The sequence below is a fragment of the Tilletiopsis washingtonensis genome (genome assembly GCF_003144115.1).
Source record: "Tilletiopsis washingtonensis strain MCA 4186 unplaced genomic scaffold FA09scaffold_18, whole genome shotgun sequence".
Taxonomy (NCBI): Eukaryota; Fungi; Basidiomycota; class Exobasidiomycetes; order Entylomatales; genus Tilletiopsis; species Tilletiopsis washingtonensis.
Window position 1 is genome coordinate 310,113 of NW_020312015.1, and position 26,241 is coordinate 336,353.

The following is a 26,241-nucleotide window of genomic DNA, read 5'->3' on the forward strand; positions in this document are numbered from 1 at the left end:
CGCCGGTCAAGCCACCTCTCAGACCATGTGGATGCGGTGCGCGGTCACGCGACGTGTGATATAATCTGCCCCGCAGGGCGAAGCGCTCGTTGGCGCGTGCGCAGGTGCGCGCATCGATTGGCAAGACGGCAGCAAGCCTAGAGAGAAGAGACCTAGAGTACAGCAAGGAGGCGCGACGAGGAGGGATGGGGAATAGAGCGGTGGGGAAGCAACGAGAAAGAGAGCTAGCGAGGAGCTTGAGTGCGCTCAGGAGGCGTAGCCGAAGCGGCCGTTGGGCGCAGGCGAGGGCGAGTGGTGCGGCTGGCCGGCAGCGCCGTTCCGTTGCGGCGACGCCTTGGCCTTGCTGCCGAGGGCTGGGCTGCCGCGCTGTGCTGGCTGGCCTGGCACTTGAGTCATCTGCGGCTGCTGCGGCTGTTGCTGCTGCTGTGCTTGCGCTGGCCGGGCAGCGTACGTGGCAGCGCCGGCGATCGGCTGCTGCTGTTGCACCTGCTGCGGAGCCATGCGTGGCGAGCCGGCTTGCGGAGCGCCGTTCGGCAGCGCGCCCTGCTGGCCCGACTGGGCGATCTGCGCCATGCGGTTCTGCGGCATCTTGAGCTGCAGGTTCTGGCTCGAGGCGAGTGCGGCCTTCATGGCGATGAGCTGCTGCTGCTGAAGGTTGCCGGTCGCGCCGTTGCTGCCGTGTAGCTGCGCCTGGGCGGCGGCAGCAGCCTGGAGGGCCTGCAGCGTCGCAGCACTGAATTGCATCGTGCCAGCGTTCGGCGGCGCCATGCCAGGCACGACGCCGCCATTCTGCTGCTGCGGCTGTTGCTGTTGCTGTTGCTGCTGGCGATACTGCTGCTGCTGCGCCGCCTGCAGCTGCAGCTGGATCTGCTGCATCTGCTGCTGCAGATACGGGCCCTGCGCTGCGCCATTGCCGGGGAAGGCGCCGACGCTCTGCATCTGCGGCGACGGCTTCGTCGAGCCAGGTGCCGGCGAAGACGAGTGGCGCGCCTGTGCGAGGTGCATCTGCTGCTGCTGCTGCTGTTGCGCATCCTGGTGCCCGAACTGCGTGCCGGCGAGCACATTGGTGCCGTTGCCGTTGGGGAAGCCAGTGGCTGCACGCTGCATGCCACCGGCGCCGGCCTGCGCAGCCTGTTGCTGCTGCTGCTGTTGCACGGCCTGGTGCGGCTGCGGGCTCGAGCCGCTGAACGACTGCGAGAGCGGATGAGGCTGCGTCGGGCCGGCGCTTGTCGAGCCGCGCGAGCGCGGCAGCGGCGAGCCCTGCTGCGCACCCGGCGGCACACCCACGGCGCCGGCCGCGGCTGCCGCACGCTGCGACTCGATCAGTGCGCGCTGGATGGCGGCCTGCTGGAAGCTCTGCTGTGCCGACAGCGCGGCCAGCGGCCCGGCGACGTCGGGATGCGCACGCTGCGCGAACTGCTGCGCGGCGTACTGCTGCTGCTGCTGTTGCTGCTGCTGCTGTTGTTGCTGCTGTTGTTGCTGCGCGAGCAGCATCTGCTGCTGCTGTTGCTGCTGAGGGGTTGCGCCGAGGTGCTGCGGCTGCTGCTGCTGATGAGGAGCGCCGGCAGAGCTCGGACGCGGCTGCGAATGCGGTGTCTGCTGCTGCGGGGGTAGTTGTTGCTGCGTGGGCGGCATCTGGTGGGGCGGAGCGTGCGGCCCGCCGGCGAGGTGCTGCGCCGCCTGGCTGACAGCCTCGGACGGCTGACGCGCCATGGAGATCGGCACGCCGTTGCCGACGGGCGGCGGCGCCGGGAGCGTGGCGTGCGCCTGCGCTTGCATGATGTTCGTCAGGTCCGTCGAGAGGCTGAGCAGGTCGGACTCCTGCAGCAGACTCATGCGGTAGCGCACGAACCGCTGGTCGAAGTCGTCGAGCACCGCCTCGTCATCGTCCTCCATGCCGCCGAGGCCAGTGAGGCCGAGGCCAGCCCATCGGCCGGCCTCGTCATCGTAGCGCCAGCGCTCGCGGGCGCGGTCGAGCTGCTCTTCGTCTGGCTCGCCGTCCGAGTCTTCGGAGGCCGTCGACATCTTGTCGAAGTCGTCGCCGCCCATCGCCATGACGTCGAACTCCTCGTCGACATCCGTTGGCTGCGTGCTGGCGCCGCTGCCCGACGAGTCGGTGCTGTGCTTCGAGCGGTCGCTCGAGACCGACGAGGCACACGACGAGTCCGACGCCTGCGAGCTCTCGATTGCGGCCTGAGCGAATGGGCCCGTGGCGCGAACGTCGGGCGCAATGCTGAGCGAAGAGAGCAGGCTCGGGCGCACGCTCGGCGAGAAGGCGAAGGGCCCAGTGAGATGCTGTGACGGCGACTGGTGCGCGGCGCGCCTGTCGCCTGCTCTGCCCGGCGAGGTCGGACCTAGACGCGCGGCGGCGGCCGACGGAAGCGGCGGAGCGGGAAGCGCGGCAGGGCGCGCCTGCTGACCAGCCTCGCCATTGCGCGGCCAGTTGAGCAGACTTGCCGGCGCAGGGCTCGCTGCAGGAAGCCGACGGTCGAGGAAGATGCGGCCGCCGCGGCCGACACGCCGCCGAAAGAACGGCGGTCGGCTGGCGCGCGAAGAGGCTGCGGCGGCTGCGGCGGTGGCGGCGGCTGCCGTCGACGGCGAGGGCGCCTGGTGGATCGGCAGAAGCGACATCTGCTGCTGCAGCTGCTGCTGCTGACGCTGCTGGTGCTCCAGCGACAGCTCCGTGTGGATTGGCCGGAAGCAGCGCAGGTCGACAGGCACCGGCACGGGCTGGAAGGCGGTGTCCGTGCCCTCCTCCCAGCCGAGGTCGGCCTCCTGCTTGCGCATGCACTCGCGCTCGATGTACTCCTGGACGGCGCGGACGCGCTCCATGATCTGCGAGCCGAGGCCCTGTGGGCCCGACGAGGCGCCTGCAGACGAGCTCGAGCTCGCGGCCGCAGCTGTGCCTTCTTCGCTCGGCCGCGGCTTGCGTGCGGGAATGCGGACCGTGCCGACGGCGCCGGCTGCGTCTGCATCCGTCTTGCGCTTCTTCTTCGCCGCGCCGGCGACGCCGTGGCCCGTGTCTTCGCGCTTCTCGCCCGAGATGAGCTCGTCGTCCTCGGCGCCCTGCAGCGGGCCGAGGATGTTCCACGTGCGCTTCACGTCGAGCAGCTCGCGCGCCGACTCCCAGCAGGCGCGATCTTGTGCCAGGCTGGCGCGCTTCGTCTTCTCGCGCTGTGCGACGAGCGACAGGAGCGTCGTGGCGCTCTGCAGCTCGCTGCGTAGCCGCAGCAGCTTCTCGAGATGCAGCACGTCCGTCTTGCGCGTCTTGCGCAGCACCTTGGCGTCGCGGCGCCGGAAGCAGACATAGGGGTCGTTGTCGTTCGACTCGTCGAAGTTGAGGTACGGCGTGAGCGCCTTGCCCTCGCGCTCCTCGCGCCGCTCCTTCCACCACGGGTATATGGCCTTGGCGAGGACCTTGAGCGCCGGCAGGTTGCGATACGGATTCGCCGGCGACCAGGCGACGCTGCGTGACGGCGGCGTGGCCGCAGAGGCGGAGGTGGAGGCTCGCGCCTCCCACGGCAGCTCCGGCAACTCGGGCAGCGCCTGCTGCGAGAATGAAGAGTCCTCGTCGAACGCCGGCAGCAGGTCGTCGAGCGTGGGCAGCGTCTTGAGGTCGAGATGCACAAACGGCACGCGGTCCGACGTGTAGCTCTCAAAGACGCTGATCACCATCTCGAACTCGTCGTCGCTGATCACGCGCAGGTCCGGATTCTCGCGCACCATGGCGGCGGCGAGATCGTCGCGGGCACGCTCCTTGCCCTTGCTCTTGGCCGAGCCGGCGCCGGGCGGCGGCGGCGGCTTGAAGGAGCGCAGCGCCGTCGCCGCAGCCTCGGCGGCCTTGGCGTTGCGCTCGCGCAGCCACTCGTCATCGTGCTCGTCGAGACAGTAGCTCGGGCCCTTGAATGCCTCCTCGATGGTGTCCGAGTAGCGCACGTAGGTGACGGGGTCCGAGTAGGCGCCCGACGGGTACAGCGCCGAGTACTGCGCCGGCGCGAGGACGGACTTGGCGTCGGGCGTGGGGATGTGGTACGCGGCGCGCGAGCCCGACGCCTTGCCGTTGGAGGCATCGGCGGCGAGCTGCGTCGACGAGAGCGCGGCCTGCAGATGGTGCTCCTGGAGGGCAGACGCGTGTGTCAGCAGCAGCGGCGGGCGCGGCGCGGCGGACGACGACGCACCGCTACTTCGCTCGCGTCGACGCCGAGATGCCGGTCGCGGTCCTCCTGGCCCTCGAACTCGGCATCGGTGGTGAGCGCCGACGCTGCATTCTCGAGTGCGAGCGAGCCCTTTGCGATGCAGAGCTGTGCGGCGGCGGCGGCGGCGTGTCAGTGAGGCTGCTGTGAGGCGGCGTGGGAGCAGGCTCGGGGGGCGGGCAGACGCGGCGCGCAGCAGCGAGCGCGCGGATGGGGCAGGCACCTCCTCCATCCGCAGCACCCCGTCGCGGGTCACCCGGCGGCGCGTCTGAAAATCGTTGCATTCGGCGCGGGCTGGGGCGAGAAAAGGCAGCGCTGGGGTGCGGCGGGGTGCGGGCGCGGCGCCGGGCGTCGCGCGCGCCGAATTCTCTGCGGCGCGGCGCGCGGCCCGCGGCGGCGGGCTGCCTGCTCTGCTGCGCGCGGCTCTGCCAGCTCTGCTGGCTCTGGCGCGCGACTCACGGGCTGGCGGTGGCCGAGCTTGGTGACGCGCGTGCGCGACGTGCGCGAGGTCATCTGGGCGGCCTCTCGCCGCGCCCCGCACGCTGCTGCCAATCAGCAAAGATGGACAGCAGGCGTGGGCGGTGGTCGGTGCTGGGGTGCGACAGCAGCAGCAGGCGGCGGCCAGTCGCACGAGGGAGGAGGAGGGGGCGCTCGGCGCGGAGTGAGGCGAGGACGGGAGGCAAGGAGGCGCGTGCTTTGGCAGGAGGGAGGGTGAAAAGAGCGAGGTGTGCGAGACGGGGGGCCGCGGGGAGCGCCGCGCGCGACGCCCGCCAGACCCCAGCAGCGGCGCCGCGCTGCCCCGGCGCGGCCGCTGCTCTGGTGCGCGCGTGCGGCACGGCAGCTGCAGCGGGCGAGCGCATCGCGCGCAGCAGAAGGGCTGCCAGCGCATCGCAAGCTGACCTCGCTGACTCGACTCCAGCATGCAGGCCCTCAGCATGAGATGTTGGCTCGGACAGTGCGCGGCAGCAGATTGCGCGGCGCATTCCAAACAGCCGCAGGAAGGCCGGCCGCGGCAGCTCGTCGCAAATAGGGTGCGGCGGCGGGACGCGGCAGAGAGGCAGCCGTCACGTGCAGCCGCCTCGCTTACAGCGTGGGAGCAGCACAGCCACGCGCGCCCCTCGACTTTTGGAGCTGCAGCGCGCGTGGAGGCTGCCCGATGCTGCGAGGAGCACTCGGCACGCCAGGCGGCGACAGGGATGGCGGACATCGTCCGATAGCGCAGCAGGGAGCAGGGGAAGGGAAGCAGGTCCAGCATGGTGGTGCAGCGCAAGCCAGCAGCGAGCCTGCCAAGGATGCCTTCGGCGGCAGCGCTTGCCTCTCGCGCGCTCATCGCTTGTGCTTCGGCTTCTTGCTCTTCGCCTTGAGGTACCCTCGCCCGCCCGAGGCGTTGCGCTCTTGTTGCTGCACAGGAGACGCATGAGACGGCGTATCCAGCCAATCGCCCCGCAGCACTCACCTCGCCGAACTTGCGCTTCGCATACGCCGCCGCCTCGGCGTCGCGCACCACCTCCTCCACCACGCTGCGTCCCTTGCGGTCGCCCGTGACGATCGATGACGGCTCCAGCTCTGAGCCGACGATGCGGCCAAGCTGTAGGGGAAGAATGCTCAGCGCTGCCGATGCATGCGTCCATCTGCGGCCGTGCATAGCTCGGCCAACTCACCTGTGCGAACTTCGGCATGCCCTTGTCCGCCTTGCCGCCACGGTAGAAGCGCTTGGGGTCCATGGCGTTGCGCAGCCGGATCGCCTGCACCTCGCGCCGCATCTCCTCGGCCGTGGCGCCGCGCGCCGACGACACGTACTTGCTCGACGCCGACGCCACGTTCATGCCGCTGCCCTTGCTCGTCGCGGCGCCGGGGAAGGCGGGCATGTCGAACCAGCCCGGGCCCGCGGAGAGGGCACGCTTCTGCGGTGGTGGAAAGCATGCATCAGCGAGGCTGTCCATGTGAGAGTGCTGCACTGCGCTGGAGGACAGGGAAGGATCTGATCCTTCGTCTGTCTCTGGGCACCCGGCGAGGCCTGGACTGCCCTGACTCACAGCCTGAGCCTCGCGCTTCGCGGCCGCCGAACCCTTCCGTCGTGCGCGCGCATCCGCCAGAGCCTCTCCGGATTCCAGGCGCGAGAGGTGCCTGTCGACCGCTGCGTCGCTGTGAGCCACCGGGGCGCTGCCAGGCAAGCATGGTCAGCAGCACATCGAAGGCGAGGCCGGGCGCGCTGACTCACGCTGCAGCTGGCTGCTTGCCCTTGTGGAGCGCTGCCTGCGGCTGGGGGTCGACTCTTGCTGCGGTGGTGCCGTCGAGACGCACAATGTCGTTGTCGGCAGTGAAGGCGGCCGCCTGGCGCGCGGCGGCGAGCTTGGCCTCGTGGGCGGCGACCGAGGCGGCGAAGAGGTCCTCGAGCTCCTGGTCGTCGTCGTGTGCGGCAGTGGATGCAGCGGCAGCGGCAGACGAGGGCGACGGCGAGCTGGAGCGGCTGCTGGAGGCGACCGAGGAGGCGGACGACGTCTCTGCAGAGGAGAGAGCGAGCGGCACCGAGGAGGAAGAGGGCGCGGCGGCGGCGGGCGAGGCAGCCACGCTGCTGGCGGCGCGGCGAGTGGTGACCATGGCGGCGGACGTGCAGTGCCAGGTGCGAGGGAGGGTGGGGTGAGGGTGTGGAGCAGAGACGAGCAGCCGCCGGCGGCACGCTGGACGCCTTGTCTGCGCTGCGAGGCTTGCTCCTCGCCGGACCGAGGCGAGGCGAGTGGGTCAAGAGGCGGCGTGCATGAACGCAGCGCCGGCCTCTGCTCTCGTGCCCGCCTGCCGCCGGAACGCGCGGCATGCCGGTTGGCGCGGCGCGCGGTGCCAGATTTTGCTCGGCCGAGCCGGCGCTGCTTCGGGTCATCAGGGCAGCCCACCTTTCCGTCCCGCACCCTTCCCCGCTCCCTGCTCCAGTCTCCACCCAGCATGGCCCGAGGCGCACGCGGCGGCAAGCGCCAGTCCGGCCCGCGAGTGCGCGATGATGGCGCCGCCACGCGCGCCCTCAGCCGCAAGGCGCGCCCCACCAGCGACCACCTCGCGCACTGGGAGACGGCCGCCGACATTCCCGACGACGCCGAGGACCGCTTCCACAGCCAGCGCGACAAGATCCTCCTCGACGGTACGGGCAGCGATAGCGACGATGAGGAGGACCAGGCCGGTGAGTGCTGGACCAGCGGCTTGTGCGCAGCCCGCTTCTGACCTCGCGCAGCAGGCACCTTCAGCCGGGGCCGGCAGGTGCTGGGCATCGACGTCGACGATGAGCCAGAGGAGGATGACGAGGAGAAGGAGGAGGACGATGAGAGCGAGGACGATGAGATGGACTCTGCACCTGTGCCGCAGCGCTCCGCAGCGTCCAAGGCTGCTGCCGCGGCCGAGGCTCCCTCTGACGATGATGACGAGGAGGAGGACTCGGATGCGAGCATCGACCCAGAGGACGAGGTGGGCGGCTGGGGCCCGCACAAGCGTGCCTACTACAACGCCAACAACCTCGACGCCATCGGCAGCGACGAGGAGATGACCGAGGAGGAGCGGCGCGAGATGGAGGTGCGCGAGGCACGCAAGCTGCAGGCTAAGCTGCGCCAGGAGATGGACGACGATGACTTCGGCCTCGCCGAGGCGGAGATGGACCTGGCCAACGAGGGCACGCTCTCTGGCTCGGGCAAGGCTGCGCGCGAGCGGAGACGGGCGGAGCTGGACGGAGGTGTGGCGTCGGGCTCTAGCGCAGTGCAGGCTTCGTGAGTAGCAGCGGCCGGCAGAAACACTTCCTGCACTGACCGACTCTTGCCACCCTCAGCTCTGAGCTGCCAAAGGCTCCGCTGGAGCGTGCAAAGCTGCTCGCACAGGTGCAGCGCACCACGCCAGAGACGATTGCGCTGGCCGGCGACTTTGCGGATGTGGTTGACGAGCTGAACGAGGTGACTGCGAGCCTCAAGCAGTGAGTCTGCTCGAGTGCACATGTGCGAGACATCCGCTCACCAGATTCTATCAGGGCTGCGATTGACACGCCGGGCCACGACCGATTGGGCCTCATGCACATCCATCATCGTGAGCACACCCGCCGCCCGCGCTTCCGGCGCCTGTGCTGACACGATTGTAGAAACGCTCGTGACCTACGTCACGACCCTCACCTTCTACTTCCACCTGCGCTCGCTGCCGGAGTACGTCTCCGACCCGACGCGCCTGTCGGAGCACCCAGTTGTGCAGCGCCTCGTGAAGCTCAAGTCCGGTCTCGCCACACTTGAGGATCTCGGCTGCTCTGCGCTCGAGCCGGCCGGCGAGGCCGACGAGGAGGGCGAGCTGAACTCGGAGGAGGAGCGGTGGCTGCTCGGCGACCCGAACCGCCTCGGTGCCGACAGCGATGGCGACAGCGAGAGCCTCGGCAGCCTGGAGTCGGACGAGCTGGACGGCCTGCTGGCAGACGAGAAGGAGAACGTGGCCATCGCTCCCCGGCAACCAAAGAACAGCAAGGCCAGCTCCGCGACAGCAGCGCCTAAGCAGGGCAAGGAGAAGAAGGCCAAGAAGCAGCCAAAGGCACCGAAGCCCGTTGCACCGCTTGCAAGCCTTGCGAGCATCGGCGACGACGACGCCATGGGCAGCCTCTCGGCCAGCAGCTCCAAGCGCGCGAAGCGGTCGAATGGCAAGGCGCAGTACTCGGACGAGCTCGCCGAGTCCTTCGGCGAGCCGACGGCGCTGGCCACGTCGGATGCTGCTGACAAGGCGGCACGGCGCAAGAGCCTGCAGTTCTACACGGGCCAGATCAGCGCCAAGGAGGCACGGCGCGGCGATGCTGCGCGCAAGAGCCTCGGCGGCGACTCTGACATCCCGTACCGGGATCGCGAGCGCTCGCGCATGGTTGTGGCGCAGACGGCTGCGAACCGTGCGGCCAAGGCCTCGAGCAGAGAGGCGGCAGACATGGAGCTCGACGGCGAGGCCTTTGGCGAGGAGGACCTGCGCGACTGGCGCGACGTCATGGGCCAGGACGTCGCCAAGGGCGCGTCGGCGGGCGACGGCGGCGCAGGGCAGGACGAGGATGAGGACTACTACGACCTTGTCGCGAGCCGGCAGCGCCAGGCCAAGAAGGCCAAGAAGGACGAGTACGAGGCGGCGCGGGACGAAGAACGGTCAGTGCGAGAGCTTGTCGCTCCTCCTCCACTCTGCTCACACCGCCTCCCAGGTTCATCGCCGACCCGACGCTCGACCCCGGCGCGCACCGCGGCATCAACCGGCAGATCGAGAAGAATCGCGGCCTCACGCCGCGGCGGCCCAAGAGCGTGCGCAACCCGCGAGTCAAGAAGCGGCAGAAGTTCGACAAGGCGCAGAAGAAGCTCAGCAGCACGCGCGCGGTGTACAAGGGCGGCGCCGCGGCCCTCGAGGGCGGCTATGGCGGCGAGAAGAGCGGCATCTCCAACGTCGTCAAGAGCCGCAGCTTCGGCTAGGCGCTGCGCTGGGTCTCGTCGCGGTGTCTCGATGTGTATGCTTATGCTGCGATATTATACACGTGCCGGTACTCGATCTGTCGCGCCACGCCTGTCCTCCTCCGGCTCGCTGGCACACCCGCATCCTCTGCGTTGACCCATCGAGCTCTGTGCAGCCGGAATACGTCAGCTCCCTATGACTTGCGGGATGCGATACGCTCACATCCGTTGAGCTCAAAGCTCGTGTTGGCTCTGAACCAGTTGAGCGCCTCTTCGGGGAGATACTCGTCTGCGCAGATCGAGAGCTCAAACCGCTGAATGGCGCTGCACAGAGGCGGCAGGCTGCTGTCCGCCGCCAGAGGCTTGCGTTCCTGCGGCAGCGCGATGGCTGGTTCCTCGACGGCGACTCTACTGCCACGTTGAAATGGCCCCGATTGCGCTGTCGTTTCGCGCGGTGATGGCGCTTGGGTACTGTGGCGGCCGATGGCCAAGTACTCGTCGAGCGTGGCGCCAGGCTGCGATCCGTAGAGGCGGGCGGCAATGAGACGCACCCATACGGACCACCGCGGGCTGCTCTCCCACAGGCTGACGTTGAGCTTGCGCACGTTCCGACAGTATGTCGGATCGTCGAGCATCTTCCGGGCGATGACGTCCGCATCACGCTCCTCAATGACCGTGAGGTTCATCGCATGATCGCCTCTTGCGACGACGTCCAGGTCACAATATTTTGCCACCGTGAGCGTGAGGCTGATGGGTCTGGAGAACGAGACCGGCGAGAAGATGGAAAGGAGCGCTGCATCGCACTCGAGCGTCTCGAGAAGCGGAGCGGAGAGGCAGGCGGTGTGCTCCGGCAAGACACAGACCGGCGCGTCGCAGTTGGCGATGGAGTCTTCGAGGTAGAGATGACGCAGATGCGGAGCGAGCTTCGGGCCGGCATCGGCGAAGGGCGACCGTACTTCGAACCACGGCAGCTGAGCTTGCAGAGAGAAGGTCTCCAAACGTTGACAGCGATCGAAGGCTGCGAGGAGCCAGTCGATAGTGCACAGCTTCTGCTCGATCCAGCGCTCCTGGTAATGAAAATCGTCCCCTTCGCCTTGCTCCACAAGTTCGCCACAGAAGCTAAGACGGGCGAACGCAGCTTGCTCGATGAGCTGGAGGAGACCTTCGTTGAAGCGACCGACACAGGATTCGGCATCGAGCTCCAGACTGACGCGAGTGAGGCCGCGCTTGACGAGCGGACCTTGCGACGGATCAAATAAGGGCCGACGCCGCCGGCCATGGGCTATTTCGTGGACCTCGAGGATCGACAGCTTGGGGCATTGCTCGGCGAGCCGCAGAAAATCGTACGCCGCGTTCGGCGCGTCCACTACGATACTGCGGATGCTTAATGCACTGCGAGCGAGCACCGAGCACAAGTAGTCTAGCTCCTTGGTTTCGAGCGAGCGAGATTCTAGTTCTGTGATCGAGTGATCGGAGCGCGACGCGATCTGCTTGAGAGTCCTCTTCGGAACTGCTTTACGCGCTTTGGAGCAGGGCGCGAAGACGACTTTGCGCCAGAACTCTGGTCTGCTCATTATCGAGTGCCACGAACGGCAGACGCGAAGAGCTCGCGCAGAGTACACGGCGCCGAGCTCTCCGAAGATCGGTACGAAGAGTTCGACAGGCAGAAGCGCAGCGGCGAAGCGCGACGAGCATCGAACTTCAAGCTGATCGATGGCGGAAGCCCAAGCGCCGTCGTCGAAGCGGCGTGCCCGCTCCAGCGCCGAGAGTGCCTTTGCGGGCTCAGCGAGTGCCTTGAAGGCCGCAGCAGCACGGTAGTAGCTCTGCTCGGGGTCAGGCCCGTGAGCTACGTCCGGTACAGCTGGTGGAATGAAGAGTGCCAACTTACCTCTGCATCCTCTTGCAGAAGCAGCGCGGATCGCGCCCAGCGCAAGGATTCTTTGCGCAGCTTGACTGCGACGGGGTCGAGCTTGGCCGGCATGCGCATGCGCTCTGCCAGCTTCCAGCTCTCGCGCTCATGGAAGGGAGCGTTCACCGAATCGAAGTCAAATTCGAATGACGATGCCTTTGCGGTACGATCTCGAGCTGATCTCTCCTTACGGATCACTTGCTCCGCGTAGCCGCGGCGAAGCTCATCGTCCCTCTCCTGTGCCTGCTCAAGGTAGCTGCGTGCCCTGTCGAGACACTGCCTATGCGATGCGTCCGCCGGCGCGTCGATCTCCTCATCAGCATCGCGCCACGCTCGCTTGCGCGACCAACCGGTGCTCGAGCGGCTGGAGCCGTCCTGCTCGTCCGCCTCGCGCGACGCGTAGTGCACGGCGCGTGGGACAGACGAGGACGAGGCCGCAGCGTGCGAAGGTGACGCCGTGCGAGAGAGCGAAGAGCTTGAGGCGACGGCCTCGGGAGGCGGTGTGGCGTAGCGAAGGTCGCTCATGCTGAAGATGCCGCATCAGACGGGGTGATGGATGGGAAGCAAGGGGAGAAGCACACCTCGCCTCGGAGTGCGCCTTGACCGTGGGAGCAAAGCACTGAACGCGCGTCTCGCGGTCTGCACGTGCCGCCGGCCGCTGGCATCCGGCTTGGCTTTCGGCCTCATTCACTCGCTCAGCTCTCAACATGGGCAAGGACAAAAGCAGTCAGTCGTGCTCTGCCGCTTCCACGCCGTCTGTGCGCTGACACAGTCTGTCAGGCCCACGACACGTGGCCGTGGCGATTGCGTACGACGTCGAGCAGGGTGCTGGATCCGACGGCGTCATCATCTGTCTCGTCTCGTCGCGCAAGCACGACGGCAAGCTGGTGCTGCCCAAGGGCGGCGTCGAGCACGGCGAGAGCTCGTGGCAGGCTGCCGTGCGCGAGATGTGGGAGGAAGGTGCGAGCGCCAGGCCGCGACTGCCGCGCAGGCCACACGCTGACCCTGCATGGCAGCGGGTCTGCGGCTGGCCAAGGATGTCGAGCAGCACACGCAGCCGCAGGAGCCGCTGCCAGACCACAAGCCGCACAAGAGCTCGCCCGAGACTGATTCAGCATCGCCGGACTTTGTGCCGCGTGCCATCTACCATGCGCACCAGGTGCGCGTGCGCCGAGCCGAGCAGCTCGCCGACTGGCCGGAGCGCGAGGAGCGCGGCGAGCGCGTCTGGCTGCCGCTGGCAGAGGCCCGCGAGCGCATCGCCTGGCGCAAGGACATTGCCGCCTGCCTGGCTCGTGCGAGCTTCCCGTAGCAGCAGCAGGCGAGGCTGCTGCGATCGCACCCGAAGGAACCCAATGCAGCGCTTGCCTCAGTCCCGTGTCCTGCTCCCAGCCGTGCGGTCTTGACCGACGCTGGACCAACGCACAGCCCTCCCTCCGTTCTCAGAGACGCGCTCGCAGCAGCCGAGTGACTGCCGGCGTTGCTGCACATCCACTTTATCCAGCCTTGCCCTGCCCAACGGCGCGTGTCACACGCGAGAAGCACGGGTAGTGAGCTGTGATTGGCGTCTAGCGGCTGCGAACGGAGTGTGGGTGTGAAACAGAATAAGGGGGCGCGGCGTGCGTCATCGCCAGGATGATCGCCTCGCGCGTGGTCATGTGGTCAGTGTGTGGGTGGTGATGATCCGGTTAGAGAAGCGCGGCAGCGGCGGCGAGCAGGGCGATGGGCACGAGGGCCGGGGCGTTCATGCTGGCGCCCGACGTGCCGGTCGAGTTGAGAGCGGGCGTCGAGGTGGTGCGCAGCGAGCTGCTCGTCGTCGACGAGCGCACCATGCTGGTGCCCGAGCTGGACGAGGCGCCGCTCGAGGCGGCCGTCGTCGAGGCCGAGCCCTCGCGGCCCTGCGCGGCGGCGAGGATCGTGGCGTTGAAGTTGCCCGTCATCTTGTCGAGCGGGAAGCGGGCAGAGAAGGACATGTACGGGATGTTCTTCGAGTCGAGCCGGACGGACTCCATGCGGATGAAGCTGGTGTGGAACAGTGGTCAGCGGCGGAGCGTCGACAGCACACGGCCGGACACATGGCACGGACTCGGGCAGGAAGGGCTCGGCGGGCAGCCACATCTTTGTCCCGCCCGGCACACTTCTCTCACTCGCCGGCCGTGCCCTGCCACCCTGCAGCCAACTCCTGTGCTGCCGACAGCCATCCCATCGACGCATGCAGTGCCGCGCTACTCACTAGTACGGGCCGTTGGGGCCGACGGTGGGGTCAATGCGGAACGTCTCACTCGTCTCCGTCACGGCCAGGTTCGTGGCGATGGTCTGCAGCTTGTACTGCGTGTTCTGCGAGCCGGCGGCAAGGAAGATGTTGATGCCTCCCCAGTCCGCGACGCGCGGCTGCGTGCTGTCGTCGCGCCACTGGATGTTGAGGTTGCGGCCGCCCGACGGCGTCGACGAGCTGGAGGAGAGGTGTCAGCGGCATGCGGACATGGCTGGAGCTGTAGTGGTCCAGGGGCAGCAAGCGACACGGCGACGGTGCCAGAGCCATCGAGAGTACGCGCCAGCATGTTGTCCGATCTGGCGATGCTGGCTCGCGCCCAGCTGGCCGAGCGCCGACGCGCCGAACGCTCGCCGGCGTGCATCCCTCATCCGGGCCCGCCCATCCGCCGTACATCCTGCTGTCCAGCCGCGCCGCTCGTGCTGCCTACTCACGCGACGGGGTTCGTGATGGCAATGTTGGCGAGCACGCCCTGCGCGGCGAGGGCAATAGCCGCGAGACCAAGGGAGAACTTCATCGTGAAAGGAGAGTGGGTGGGTGCGCGAAGGCTGTGGGGCGGTGCAGTGTGTGCGTTTTGGATGAGCGTGGAGGTGGGGTCGCGGCGGCTGGAGCGTGTGGCCGTGAGGAGCTGTGTCGTGAGGGGGACGGGAGTCGAGTCTGGAGGGAGTGGTGGATGCGAGAGAAGGCGAGGAGCGCGCCGGCCGGCCGGTGAAGAGCACCGTGCCGCGCCTCGGCCACGCACGCGACGCTGCCACAAACGCTGCGAGCCGCTTGCCAAGGCACCTCTGCCGCACCCGCAGCGCCCTTCATGCTTCTGACGCTGCACCTCTCTGCCGCTGAGCTGCTGCTGCTGCGTGAGCGCTGAATGCTGCCCAGTGCAGGAGTCCGACGCCTCGGCGTTGCTGCTGCTGGGCGCTGCCGAGGCGGCGCGCCCTTCGACAGAACGCTCCTCTTCCCGCAGCATGAGGAGGCACGCCGAGGCGGCGGAGCAGTGTAGGCGCTGGCCCCTGGGCGGCGATGGCGCGCAGCGGGCACGGCACGGCGGCAGGGCACGGCAGCGGCCGCGGCGTCTCTCTGCGTGCCTGCGATGCTGCTGGCTCGCCGCCCGCCGCCGCGCGCGTGCCTGGTGTGTTGCTCTCGCTGCGCGCGCCGTGCCCGCTGATGAGCGAGCCGCCGCCGCCGCCAGCCATCACATCGCAGCGCCGCCATCACACCCGAAGTCGCATCTCGAGGAGCTCATCTGCGCCAGAATTAGCGCGTGGCCCAGATGAAACTCCTGTGGCCGGTGCGCTCAGGAGGGGAAGAGCGGTCGAAGTCGCTGGCGGCCAGCTGGATGCTGCTGCGCTGGAGGCAAATCGGCCGCCCTGGAAAGTCCGACGCACGCGGCCGGCAGCGTGCAGGCGCGGCTGCTCGCGTGCCCAGCGCGCCGAGCTCCAGCCACGCCGCCAGGGGTTGTCGCTGCGGCATGGCCCAGGAAAGGTCGCGCTCCCGCAGCTGCCCTCTCTCGGGCCTGCTGCTCCGGCCAAGCGCTCGCACCACTTCGCAATTCGCCTCGCTGCGCCCTCCCCATCGGCGGATCAAGGGACGCAGCATGTCGCGGAGCCGTCGCGCTGCGCCAAGCCTCCCGCGGCCCATCCTGCAATCCCGGCTCGCCATGCGCTTCGGCCCGACGACGAAGCAGCACCAGCGCCTGACTCTGACTGCCGCTGCCATGCGCCGCGGCACGCCTTGCTCGCTACTCAGCCCGTCGCTCATGCACCGGCAGCAGTCGGCACGTCGGCGTTGCTCAGCGCCCGCAGGCCGGCATCCCTGAGCGGCTGAGGCGGACGTGCTGCGGCAGCGCTGCCTTCTTCTCCCCCTCCTCGATGGCGCGCCCAGCCGCGGCACATGCACGCCAGCCGGCGCCAGAAGCTCGGGCGGCAGCACGCTAAAGCGCCGCCCTGCGTGTACCACCCACGAGCGTGCTGCGTCGCCCGTCGCTGCCGCAGCACCGCCCATGATCACATGCCGCAGCAGCACAAGCTGCTCAGTGAGGCCGATGTCGCTGCGAGCGTGAGCAGGCGCAAGTCGCCGGAGCTACGGCTGCGCTTTGACATCGCCTGCATGGCGCCAGGCGTCGCCGTGACACGATCGGCATCCGAGGCGCGAGCGAGCTTCCGGCGCTGTCAAGCTGATCATCGGACGCAGCCTCGGTCCTGCATGAAGCTGAGCATGCTGGGAAGGAAATGAGCTCTCCTGCTTGCACTCTTACTCAGACTTATCCTCTCCCGGACAAATTGGTGCCAGCTCGTCTGGCTCTGAGATGGTCAGGCGGCTGCTGTTGGCTCCAGCAACGACCTTTGAAGTCAACGAACAGAAGCTCGCGTAATCGAAACCCAATGCCATCCTCTCTCTGGGTCTATTCGCCTAGACGCTGCGACCCGGAAGGAGCCACGCTGGTGGTGTACCCCTCGCAGAAGCGCAGCCCCTGGCACGAGCACGCCAACGGACACAACGACGGCCGGACGGCGAGCCACGCCGCGCGAACCGCCGGCACGGCACCGCACTAAGAGGAGATCTGGTCAGCGGTAGAGTTGCATGATGCTGCAGCTGCTGTGGTAAAGTATAGTGCTGAGAGAGCGGGAGCCAGGCGTCTACGCCGGCGGAGGGCGCACCGGAGGCGGCGCAGGCGGCCGAGTGCGCGGCAAGGCGCGCGACGCGTCGTAGCGTGTAAAGTGACGCGCTCTGCTGCGTGTGCGCTTCTCGGCGTCTCTCCACCACGCTCCGCGCATCCGAGTCCACTCCCACCTCATCACGACGAGGCCGCCACCATGACCTCGCCCACGCCCGCCAAGCCCGTGCGCGAGCTGCTCGACGAAGCCAAGCGCCACCTGGCGCTCAAGAGCTTCACTGCCGCCGCCGACTCGTACGCCGAGGCGCTCGAGAGCCTGTGCGTCGTGCTGCTCGCCCTGCGCCGCTCCGCACAGACTGACGCGTCATCACCGCAGGCGCGAGACGCACGACGAGGACTCGCCGCTGCTGGCGCCCGTGTTTCACCGCTACGGCCACGCGCTGCTGGAGCACGCCATCTCCACGTCGGGCGCACTCGGCGGCGGCGGCGGCAGCGGCGATGCGCCCATGCCGACGCGCAGCGCCAAGAAGAGCGGCAGCAGTCCGCCGCCGGACCCGCGCTTCAGCTTCGGCGGCGATGGGCCCGACTCGGACGATGAGGATGCCGCAGAGGGTGCGGAGGGCGCTGCGCCGGGCGAGGGCGGCGAGGAGGAAGAGGAGGACGACCTGAGCGTCGCCTTCTCCGTCCTCGAGCTCGCACGCGTGCGCTACGAGAAGATCCTCGAGCTCGGCGGCGACCAGGCGACGCTGACGACGCTCGACGACGAGACGTGGGGCGTGTCGGGCATCAAGGCGCAGCTGGCTGAGGTGCTCAACGACCTGGGTGACGTCGGTCTCGAGTCCGGTGAGTGGCCCGAGAGTGCTGCGCGTGGATGAGGCACTGACAGCGTGCGTGGCAGAGAACTTCCAGCAGGCGTCGGCCGACTACGAGGCGGCGCTCCAGCACCTCACACCGCTGCTGCACGCACACTCGCGGCGGCTCGCCGATGCCTACCTGCGTCTGGGCCTCGCGCTCGAGTTCCACCCAGACGCCGACCGTCGGCGCGACGCCGAGAAGTACGTGCGCGCTGCCGCGACGGCGCTCTCACGGCGGCGCGAGGCAGTTCAGGCGCGTCTGGCCACACTGTCCAAGGGCGACGAGGCCGCTCGGGCAGAGGCGGCCGCGGCGGAACTGCGGGAAGCGGCAGCGCGTGCAGCAGCGGCGTCAGACTCAAAAGGCAAGGGCCGCAGCCAGGACACGGATGTGTTCGAGCGCGACGACGTGGTGGACATGGACGAGGAGAAGGCGCAGAAGGAGCTGCGTGACGTGCAGGAGATCGCAGAGGAGCTGAAGAACAAGGTGCGTGTTCTGGCGACGCTGCTTGCGGAGCCATGCGCTGACGCATTCATCTCAGCTCGACGAGTACGAGGCTGCGCCGCCCGGCAGCAGCTCGCTGGACCAAGCAGGCTCTGCGGCTGGCAGCGACCAGGCGGCACTGAAGGAGGCCATCAACGAGGCGCTGCTCGGCGCCAGCACCAACGCGCTGGCGGGCGCCGGAGCACCGCGTCTCGACCCCAACGCGCCGGTCAACGACCTCAGCGCGATGGTCAAGAAGAAGAAGAAGCCCGAGAGCAAGCCGGCTGCGGCAGAGGAGAGCAAGGCTGCAAATGGTGACGCGGCTCCTGCCGCAGCTGCGTCGATCGCGCCGGCGGCAGAGGGCGCTGCGGAGAGCTCGGCTGGCAAGCGCAAGGCCGAGGAGCTGCCGATCGACGCCACGCCAGACGCATCCAGCGACAAGCGCGCACGTGTCGAAGACGCTGAGGCATAGGCGCCCGGCGCGCCAATGGCATAGCATTAACGAGACGGGATCAGAGAGCCAGCGCCTCGAGGGCGATGCTGCGTGCTGCGGGCGCGCAGTCGAGCGCGAGGACGAGGGCAGCACGCTCGAGGTTGGCGAGTCCGCGCGCGACGGGCGAGTGGGCGTCGAAGGCGAGAGGTGCAGTATGGCCGGACGGTCGGCTGAGCCGCAACGTCGTCCGTGCCCAGGCGGCCTCGTCGGCGCCTGCTGTGCGAGGCTGAACGACGCAGCGGCGCCAGACTCGTGCCTTGCGGCTGCCTTCGCTGATCGACACCACGAGCTCGCCAGCGCAGGCCTCAGACGCCTGCGTCGTTTTGCTGCCCTCGCGCTTGCTCAGGCTCCAGCGCAGCACGTAATCTGGCTGAGGCACGTTCGCCATCACCGTGCAGGTCGCGGCGCCGAGCTCTGCGTCGTGCACCACGAAGGCGGCCAGCGGTGTGCGTGCGCGGAGTCGGCTCAGCCAGCGCGAGGCGTGCAGGTAGATCGGCCGCAGAGGTTCAGGAATGTCTTCTCGTGTCACGTCGAGTGTCGAGGCTGCTGCGCCGACGGTGTCGTCGGCGAATACTTCGACGCGGACTCGAGCGCCGTCCGGCGCAATGAGCATGTGCACCTCCTTGCTCTCCGCACCACCGACGCCGACAGTGGCGAGCACGGCACCGTCGCTGCGCGTTTCCAGCCGGCCCATTCGCGTGCGCTGCCGCGTCGGAACGAGGCCGCGGGCACCGAGCCCGCCTGCCCAGGGCCCGGGCTCCCAGGGTGCGGAGGCGTGGCTTGGACCAGGCGAAGTTGCTGGGACGTGGTGCTTTGCAGACTGCTCGTGAGGCCGTGCAGCTTGTCGGGGCACATACGATGCGTCTTCGCCGCTGTCCTCAGCCTCATCGTCCAGCTGCTCGGCCTCCATCGGCACGTTCGGTGGCCGGATGATGCCGAAGGGCGTGCGTTGCCCGAGCAGGCGTCCAGGGCCTGATGCTCGCCCAGAGTCAAGTGCACTCTCCGGCGTCAGACTCATGCTCTGTAGCGCAGCGCGCAGCGAGACACCTCGGCTTAATGGTGCCGCTGAGCCAGAGCGAGAGGCGGAGCGTGTGCGCGTGCTTGACTTTGGCGTGCGGCTAGCCGCGCCCGCTTCGAGATTCGCAGAGCTAGACCTAGCACGGAGCTGTGCCCAGGCCGAGAGACTGGCTGTGCTCGGGACCCGGCGACCTTCTTGGCTAGCCCGTGGCTTGGAGACAGGCATCGCCACCGTTGATGGCGGCGCGCTGAGTCGTGCCGCTCGTTGGGCGACTGGCTGAGCGCCTGCTACTTTGCGTGGCACGCGCTGGGCAGCCGCATCGCCATCGTCGTCTGTCGCGCTTTCAGGACTGGGCTGTGCGCTCTGTCGTGACCTGCGGCTGCCATCCGCCGGGGCAGTGTGTGGGGAGAGAGGCGCCAGGAAGGCGTGACGCAGCATGCCAGGCGCATCGATGCGCTTCTCGTGCTCCTGTACAGAAGGTTTCAGCACCGGTGAGTGCGCGTCTGCTCGAGCCACCAACTCACAAAGCACAGCATGCGCTGCAGCAGGTCCTCGCATGGCCGAGAGACCTTCAAGCGTGCGCGCACGCTCTCCCAGTCGCCAAGCGCGATGCGCTCCAGGACGCGCATCACGCGCGCCTGGTCCGTGTCGCCGCCTTCGCCTGGAGCAGGTGCGTCGAAGGGCGCCTCTCCGGTGAGCAGCAGGACGGCCAGACAGCCAAGTGCCCAGATGTCCACGTGTGGACCTGTTCGCCGTTGCGTCGTCGTCTCGCTGCCAAGAGGGTTAGCGAGGTCAGCCCTGGGCGACAAAGACACTCACGGACTGAGATAGAGCGGCGTGCCGCAGAGCGTGTCATCGCGCTCCTCCTCTGCCCGCGCCTTTTGCTTGCCCTGCGGCAAGGTGTCTATCCTCGTGGCCAAGCCAAAGTCGGCAAGGAGCTGTCACAGCCTTGAGTCAGAAAAGTCGCGCAGTGGGCAGGCCTGGGTGCGCACCAGATGGCCATCATCCGCACGCAGCACGTTCTCGGGCTTGACGTCGCGATGAACGATGCGGGCGTCGTGCGCCACGGCGAGTGCATGTGCGAGGTCGCGCAGCACGGTGCGCACCTCGTCCTCGCTGTAAGGCCGTGCAGGCTGCCGTCGCATGCGCAGGCCCAGCTCGTCGGCTAGACTACCGTGCGGGTAGTATGGCAGCACAAGCACTAGGACATGTGCGCTGCCATCTGCAGAGGGCATGCAGAACACGCTGAGCAGCTCGAGCAGATGCGCCGACGCCGGCAGCGCACGCATCATCTCTGCCTCTCGAAGCGCTCGTTGGGCGGCACTGGCCGCCTGACCGCCGGCACAGGGCACGCGCAGCATCTTGAGCACCACTCGCTGTGTGCTGCTGCCGCTGCGGCGCGCTGCTGGTCCCAGCACAGGCCTTGCAAGCTGCAGCGTGGCGCTGCTGGAGCTGGGCAGCGTGTCAAGCACGTCGTAGTTGGAGATCTGCGCACGAGGCGGGGGTCAGCATCGGTGCAGCGACATGAAGAGGCCGACGCACATGGTCTGCGGGTCCTCCGAGTGCCGCTGCGACGAGGGCAGGGAAGAGACAGGCATCCTTGCCCGCCTCGCCGCTGCTGCCCGAGCCCGTCGGGCCAGCCGACGCCCGCGGTCGGCGCGGCAGGCGTGACGGCCCGCCCTGTGCCATCTCGCGGCGGCTTGCGCTGGTGCTGCGCCCTTCTGCGAGCCCTGTCTTGCGTCTTGAGCACAGGCGCGCCGGCGATGATGGTGGAGCGCTGCCAAGCGCACAGCATGGAGAGAGCATCACGCCGCCGCGCCGCGTCGCGTCTGCCCCTCTCGGGCGCGTAGCGTCACGTGCGCAAGGCCCACGCAGCCTGCCATCCTCGCACCTCTCAGCTCGGCACTCCGAGCGGCGCACGCTGTGTGTGGTGCTGCCAGACGGAGCGCTGTAGGATCAGGCTGCGCTCACTTCCGCTGCCGGCATTGTCGTCTCGCCGGCCCGGACGAGTTTGCGCGCGCGCGCTGCTCTGCGGTAAGCTCGTCTGACAGGCGTCGCGGCGGGTCAGCCGCCAGGTTCGCACGCATCTCGACGTCAAGCTGCACCCGTGAGATGCGCGAGACGCAGCCACACTCTTACTGACAGCGCCAGCGGGCCGACCACGGCGAGGGAGCGGCGAGATGCCGGCCGTCGAACCGCCGGCTGGGCCGCCGCATGGTCGGTCGGAACGGCGAGCCCGTGCCAACGCGCGACCTCCACATCGTCCGCGCGCGAGAGCCGAGCCGCCGAGCTTCGCATCGCCGCGGACAGAGACGGGCGCAGAACAAGCGCTTTCCGTGCCTGGTCTTCCTTCCCATCCACCACCAACAAGCTGCTGCCCGCCATGCCCTCCTCGCTCGCGCCTGCGGGCGCCAAGTCGGACTGGCTGCCGACGTTCACGACGACCAACTACCTGCAGTTCTTCGGCGCCGGCGCTCTCTGCGCAACCGCCACGCATGGCGCCATGACGCCCATCGACGTCGTCAAGACGCGCAGTGAGTCGACGTCGCGGGTGTGGACGGTTTGCTGCTGGATGGGGCGGTGTAAGCGGTCACAGGCCCGGTCAGATGCCGGTGGCCGGCGTTCTGCGCCTATCGCACCGCTGGCTGCGACAGGCAGCGTAGCAGCGTCCAGCTGCGGCTATCTCAGCTGGCGTGCACCGCACAGACGGGCTGGCCGAAGCGCTGCAGACATTCTCCTGCATCCGCTGCGCTACCTGCCCACCTGCTTACACCTAGTCCGCAGTCCAGCTCGAGCCAAAAGGCAGCAAGCTCAACGGCATGGGCTCGATGGCGAAGCACATTGTCGCCGAGGAGGGCGCCGCGGGCCTGCTCACGGGCTTCGGCCCTACGGCCGTCGGCTACCTGATCCAGGGCGGTGCCAAGTTTGCGGGCTTCGAGTACTTCAAGAAGACGTTTGCGCAGATGGCCGGCAGCCAGGCCGATGCGGAGAAGTACCGCACGGCCATCTACATTGGAGGCGCCAGCGCGGCTGAGTGAGTGCTGGTAGGAACGCACAGACAAGGCTTGTGGCTGACAGGAAGACGGTCAGGCTGGTGGCTTCGACTCTGCTCACGCCCCTCGAGGCGGCGCGCATCCGCCTCGTCTCGTCCAAGGGCTACGCCAACGGCCTGGTGGGCGCGGTGGGCCGCATGGCCAAGGAGGGCGGCCTCGGCGAGTTCTACGGTACGTGCCTCCGTGTCTGCTTCCTATGCCTCGCGCTGACAGCTTGGTAACCCTCAGCCGGATACGCACCGCTGCTCTGCAAGCAGATCCCGTACGCCATCGGCCAGTTCACCACGATGGAGATGCTCTCCGACCTCGGCTACACGAAGCGCTTCAAGGCCAAGGGCAAGACGAGCGAGATTGCCGTCGATCTCGGCAACGGCATGCTTGCCGGCGCCGCGGCCGCCGTGCTCTCGCACCCCGCCGACACGCTGCTGAGCAAGATCAACAAGGGCGGAGGCGGCAAGGGCGGCGCCATGAAGAAGCTTCTCGTGCTGGCAAAGGAGACGGGCCCCGTGGGCATCTGGGCCGGCCTCGGCACGCGTGTCGTCATGACGGCCTTCCTCATCAGCGGCCAGTTCGCCATCTACGGCCAGATCAAGGCTGCTGTTGGCGCGCCCGCCGGCGTCAACATCGCCAAGGTCGACGTCAAGAAGGAGTCGTAGCTGCTGCGTACCATGCAGGTGCGCACACGTCCCATAGATGCTCCCACACTCCCATCTCTGCTCCCGCGACGGCATCTGCCGTGATATCCCCTTGCCCTTCACCTTCGTCTGCGTTCGAGATGCACCGCCCCGGCACGCATGTACCTTGCTCTCGCTTCACAATTCTGATGAGTGCCTGATATTGCCTCGTCGCGTCGCTTCGCTGCACATAGCACTAGCTACTGGATCAGCGCAAGGGCCAGCCATGCGGCACGCCACACGCCGCCGCTCCGCTCGCGCACCAGCACGAGATGGCGCTGTGCCGGCTCGAGGCGCTGGTTCGCCTCGCTGCCGCCTCCGGCGGAAGCGGACGAGGACAACGAGATGCCAGCGGCAGCAGCGGCGCACAGCTCACGCCAGGCGCGCAGCGAGATGCAACCCAGTGCTGCGGCGTGGCCGTTGGCGAGGACAAAGGTGCCGCGCGTCGTGGCACCGCAAAGCGATGAGGCGCGGGTGTCCTGCTCGAGCTCAGGGTGACGGGCGTGTGTGAGCATGGAGGAGAGAAGGTCCCGGTCCGGCGAAGCGGGTGACTCACAGATTGCAGTGTCTCGCGCCCGCTCTTCTCCTCTGTGCCCTCCTCGCGAGCACATGCTGCCAGTGCGGCCAACCACGCCTGGCGCTCGCGAGCAGAGGGCAGATGTAGCTCGGCATGCTGGCCAAAGTTGCCGCGCCGCGCCGCGGAGATGGTGATGGGCAGCAATGCAGCGGCGTCCATTGGGTGCGCAGGCGCCAGATCCGGGTGCGCGAGGAGCCAGGGCTTCGGCTTCGACGGCGACGCATCCAGCGTGCTCTCTTGTGCGGCATTCTCGAGGCCGCACACAGCTTGCCAGAGACCGTCGCCGCCCCATGGCCACCGCGTGCCGACGCTCTCCCACGCGATGCGCTTTGCAGGCGGCGTTCGCTCCCAGCGCTCCCTTTCCCTCGTCGCCTCCTCCTTGGCGAGGCGCGCGTGCGCAGCTGTGCCGACCCAGTCGGCAGGGAAGGCCGGGCGCGCGGCTTCCAGGTTCGCATGTGCGAGCGAAAGCTGAGAGAGCACGACGCTCTTGCTGTGCACGAGCGAGAGCCAGAAGGCGCGCGCCCAGCCGCGAGGCACGAGCAGCGTCCAGCCGGCGGTGGGATGCGCACGCGCGATGAGGAGGATCGGCACGATGTCGGAGGTGGACGTGGGCGTGATTCGGCGACCTGGGACGAGATTCTGTGGCCGAGAGCACGCGAAGGTCAGGCCAGTATTTCGCTTATGATGCACAAGCGACGACTCACCTTGGCGCGCTGCGAGTCAAGCTCACCCTTGGCGACACGTGGCTCGGGCGCCCCTTCGGACAGCAGCCTGCCGCTCGCAAGGATGCGCGGCACCTCCGCCTGCTCCTCCTCGCCCGAAAGTACCGACAGGCCCTGCGCAAGCTGCTTGCGCTCCCGCTCAGTCAAGTCCGTGCGCTTGACATTCTTTGGCGGAAAGCTGCGCGAAAGGCATCAGGCGGGGCTGGACGAGATGGTGCTAACGCAGCGCGAGAGCTCACAATATGCGTGGGTCGTGCACGTCGAGTGCCAGCATCGTGCCTGGCCGCACTTGCGCCGGCGTGACATGTCGCGTGACGAGCTTGAATGCCTGTATTGCGCTGTGAGCCTTGGCCTGCGCACGCCCGGGCCAGGAGCGTCCTACTTACCTGTCGCTTCTCCGCACTCGTGCTGCTCAGCGGCTGCAGGACGCCGCCCAGCACACGGCCGCAGTGCGGGCCGCACAGTTCAAAGACATTGTAGCCCTGCTGCCTCTGCTGCTCCACCGCCTTGCGCTTCTGCGCGTCGCCGGCAGCAGCACGCACACGCGGCACCGCAGCCTTCTTGGCGCCGCCGTGCTTGCGGCCCTTGGATTCGGAGCGCACGCACACCTCGGGAGAGGCGGACTCGAGCACTTGGAGCGAGAGATGCGAGGAGGGCGAATCGAGCGCAGCGAGAGAGAGCTCGAGGGCGCTCTGTAGGGAAGCTAGCCCGGCGGGATGGATGAGGAGAATGACTTCGGCCGCATGCCCCACTTCGATGTCTGCCTCGACGCTGGCGCGGCGTTTGCCGAGGGCCTTGTCCGACAAATGCGGCTCTGCCAGCTCGGCCTGACTCGCTACCGGCTCTTGGGGCTTAGGCGTCTCTGCAGCAGCGTCGCTCGATACCCAAAGCACGCGCACGGGCGCCTGCAGCGCGGTACGACTTGGGCCGCCGAGCAGGACGCTGTCCGTGGCTCTGTCTCGGTGTCCGGCATCACCGACTCCTGCTCCCCGCAGCGCCTCTTTCAGCGCTGCCTCGGCTTCCAGTCCGCTCGCCGCATGTGCCGATAGACGCAGCGACACCGTGTAGCTCGCATCATGCACGGCGGCGCCGCTCGAGACGGTGCGGGCTGCGGCCCGGTGGCCCTTCATGTGCGGCTCCTCGGCCAGGCTAAAGCCCCATCTGTGCGGTGCAGCATCGGAGCCGCCGTGCGTGTCGCTGCCGTGCCGCACGATCTTTGGCTCCGTGCCAGACATGCGGAAGCGCTTGGCATGCCACAGGTGCGTCTCGAGCCATCGGGCCTTTGGCTTGCCCGCGCGGCCAGCCATCTCGGCGCGCCGCTCGCGCTCGTTGGTGCGCGGATAGCCGCCATTCTTGCCGGCAGCGCCCAGGCGCTTGCGCGTCTCGCTGCGCGAGCGCGGCGTCGTGGTCGACGCAGCCATCTCCGCCCGTCCACGAGCGCGCAGGCGGGCCGGCAGGGCGAGGAGGTTGTGCGAGGCGGCCCGGCGGCGCTCTGCGCGCGGAAGGCTCTGCCAGGCGCGCGTGCTCGCGCCGGCGCGGGCGGTCTTCATGGCACGCTGCAGCGCCGAGATCTGCGTTTCGTGTGCAGCCAGCTGTGAGGCGACGTCGAGCTGTGCCGGCAGCTGCGCCGCCGCCGTGGCAGAGACGGCACGCACCACGGCTGGCGTCGGTGCCGCGCCGGCCGAGTCGATGCGCCGAGAGGCACGCAGCTCGGCCCGCCGCCGCACGCTGCGCGGCGCTGCGGCAGCGGCGCCGCCTGCAGCATCGCTGCTGGACAGGCGGCGCTTGGGCGGCATGCGGGCTGTTGGAGCTGCGGGCTATGATGGTGGTGTGGAGGAGAGCAAGAAGATCGCCTGCGGAAGCCCAGGCCAGAGCAACAGCCTGGCAAGCGGCGCCGTCTTCTCGCGCGGCAGTTTTGAATACAATGCGAGCACCGCTGACTTCAAAGGATCCGCGGC

The 26,241-nt window shown here is 68.3% G+C and overlaps 11 protein-coding genes across 11 annotated transcripts; 4 read left to right on the plus strand and 7 right to left on the minus strand.

The window, feature by feature from the left end:
* Window positions 1-8: 8 nt before the first annotated feature.
* Window positions 9-4,981, minus strand: FA09DRAFT_96601 (hypothetical protein). Its single transcript, XM_025745924.1, has 3 exons — window positions 4,653-4,981; window positions 4,179-4,301; window positions 9-4,116 (listed from the first exon to the last, which is right to left on the minus strand). The coding sequence occupies exons 1-3, from the start codon at window positions 4,704-4,706 to the stop codon at window positions 247-249; spliced, it is 4,047 nt and encodes a 1,348-aa protein (XP_025596526.1). The 5' UTR covers window positions 4,707-4,981; the 3' UTR covers window positions 9-246.
* Window positions 4,982-5,519: 538 nt separating this feature from the next.
* Window positions 5,520-6,794, minus strand: FA09DRAFT_340439 (hypothetical protein; the record flags this gene model as incomplete). Its single annotated transcript, XM_025744318.1, has 5 exons — window positions 5,520-5,594; window positions 5,650-5,781; window positions 5,855-6,097; window positions 6,230-6,356; window positions 6,415-6,794. The coding sequence occupies 5 exons, from the start codon at window positions 6,792-6,794 to the stop codon at window positions 5,520-5,522; spliced, it is 957 nt and encodes a 318-aa protein (XP_025596527.1).
* Window positions 6,795-6,964: 170 nt separating this feature from the next.
* Window positions 6,965-9,730, plus strand: FA09DRAFT_96435 (hypothetical protein). Its single transcript, XM_025745923.1, has 6 exons — window positions 6,965-7,365; window positions 7,417-7,942; window positions 8,002-8,142; window positions 8,197-8,252; window positions 8,305-9,328; window positions 9,382-9,730. The coding sequence occupies exons 1-6, from the start codon at window positions 7,134-7,136 to the stop codon at window positions 9,641-9,643; spliced, it is 2,241 nt and encodes a 746-aa protein (XP_025596528.1). The 5' UTR covers window positions 6,965-7,133; the 3' UTR covers window positions 9,644-9,730.
* Window positions 9,731-10,069: 339 nt separating this feature from the next.
* Window positions 10,070-12,091, minus strand: FA09DRAFT_96735 (hypothetical protein). Its single transcript, XM_025745925.1, has 3 exons — window positions 11,511-12,091; window positions 10,700-11,445; window positions 10,070-10,593 (listed from the first exon to the last, which is right to left on the minus strand). The coding sequence occupies exons 1-3, from the start codon at window positions 12,054-12,056 to the stop codon at window positions 10,305-10,307; spliced, it is 1,581 nt and encodes a 526-aa protein (XP_025596529.1). The 5' UTR covers window positions 12,057-12,091; the 3' UTR covers window positions 10,070-10,304.
* A 120-nt stretch (window positions 12,092-12,211) lies between these two features.
* FA09DRAFT_311010 (NUDIX hydrolase) lies at window positions 12,212-13,040 on the plus strand. The gene is made up of 3 exons (XM_025740653.1): window positions 12,212-12,257; window positions 12,312-12,491; window positions 12,548-13,040. Exons 1-3 carry the CDS (start codon window positions 12,239-12,241, stop codon window positions 12,838-12,840), a joined length of 492 nt encoding a protein of 163 aa, XP_025596530.1. The 5' UTR covers window positions 12,212-12,238; the 3' UTR covers window positions 12,841-13,040.
* Window positions 13,041-13,082: 42 nt separating this feature from the next.
* Window positions 13,083-14,475, minus strand: FA09DRAFT_362201 (hypothetical protein). Its single transcript, XM_025745447.1, has 3 exons — window positions 14,235-14,475; window positions 13,762-13,980; window positions 13,083-13,550 (listed from the first exon to the last, which is right to left on the minus strand). The coding sequence occupies exons 1-3, from the start codon at window positions 14,315-14,317 to the stop codon at window positions 13,217-13,219; spliced, it is 636 nt and encodes a 211-aa protein (XP_025596531.1). The 5' UTR covers window positions 14,318-14,475; the 3' UTR covers window positions 13,083-13,216.
* A 2,078-nt stretch (window positions 14,476-16,553) lies between these two features.
* Window positions 16,554-18,271, plus strand: FA09DRAFT_331487 (hypothetical protein). The gene is made up of 4 exons (XM_025743047.1): window positions 16,554-16,729; window positions 16,788-17,254; window positions 17,310-17,749; window positions 17,805-18,271. Exons 1-4 carry the CDS (start codon window positions 16,611-16,613, stop codon window positions 18,216-18,218), a joined length of 1,440 nt encoding a protein of 479 aa, XP_025596532.1. The 5' UTR covers window positions 16,554-16,610; the 3' UTR covers window positions 18,219-18,271.
* FA09DRAFT_96832 (hypothetical protein) lies at window positions 18,080-20,140 on the minus strand. The gene has a single exon (XM_025745927.1). The coding sequence runs from the start codon at window positions 19,813-19,815 to the stop codon at window positions 18,259-18,261; it is 1,557 nt and encodes a 518-aa protein (XP_025596533.1). The 5' UTR covers window positions 19,816-20,140; the 3' UTR covers window positions 18,080-18,258.
* Window positions 19,980-21,143, minus strand: FA09DRAFT_96823 (kinase-like protein). The gene is made up of 3 exons (XM_025745926.1): window positions 20,800-21,143; window positions 20,250-20,744; window positions 19,980-20,195 (listed from the first exon to the last, which is right to left on the minus strand). The coding sequence occupies exons 1-3, from the start codon at window positions 21,061-21,063 to the stop codon at window positions 20,073-20,075; spliced, it is 882 nt and encodes a 293-aa protein (XP_025596534.1). The 5' UTR covers window positions 21,064-21,143; the 3' UTR covers window positions 19,980-20,072.
* A 471-nt stretch (window positions 21,144-21,614) lies between these two features.
* Window positions 21,615-23,076, plus strand: FA09DRAFT_331489 (mitochondrial carrier). Its single transcript, XM_025743048.1, has 3 exons — window positions 21,615-22,291; window positions 22,348-22,481; window positions 22,539-23,076. The coding sequence occupies exons 1-3, from the start codon at window positions 22,077-22,079 to the stop codon at window positions 22,964-22,966; spliced, it is 777 nt and encodes a 258-aa protein (XP_025596535.1). The 5' UTR covers window positions 21,615-22,076; the 3' UTR covers window positions 22,967-23,076.
* A 108-nt stretch (window positions 23,077-23,184) lies between these two features.
* FA09DRAFT_362205 (hypothetical protein) lies at window positions 23,185-26,111 on the minus strand (the record flags this gene model as incomplete). Its single annotated transcript, XM_025745448.1, has 5 exons — window positions 24,670-26,111; window positions 24,523-24,611; window positions 24,266-24,461; window positions 23,541-24,200; window positions 23,185-23,472 (listed from the first exon to the last, which is right to left on the minus strand). The coding sequence occupies exons 1-5, from the start codon at window positions 26,077-26,079 to the stop codon at window positions 23,185-23,187; spliced, it is 2,643 nt and encodes an 880-aa protein (XP_025596536.1). The 5' UTR covers window positions 26,080-26,111.
* Window positions 26,112-26,241: the final 130 nt, after the last annotated feature.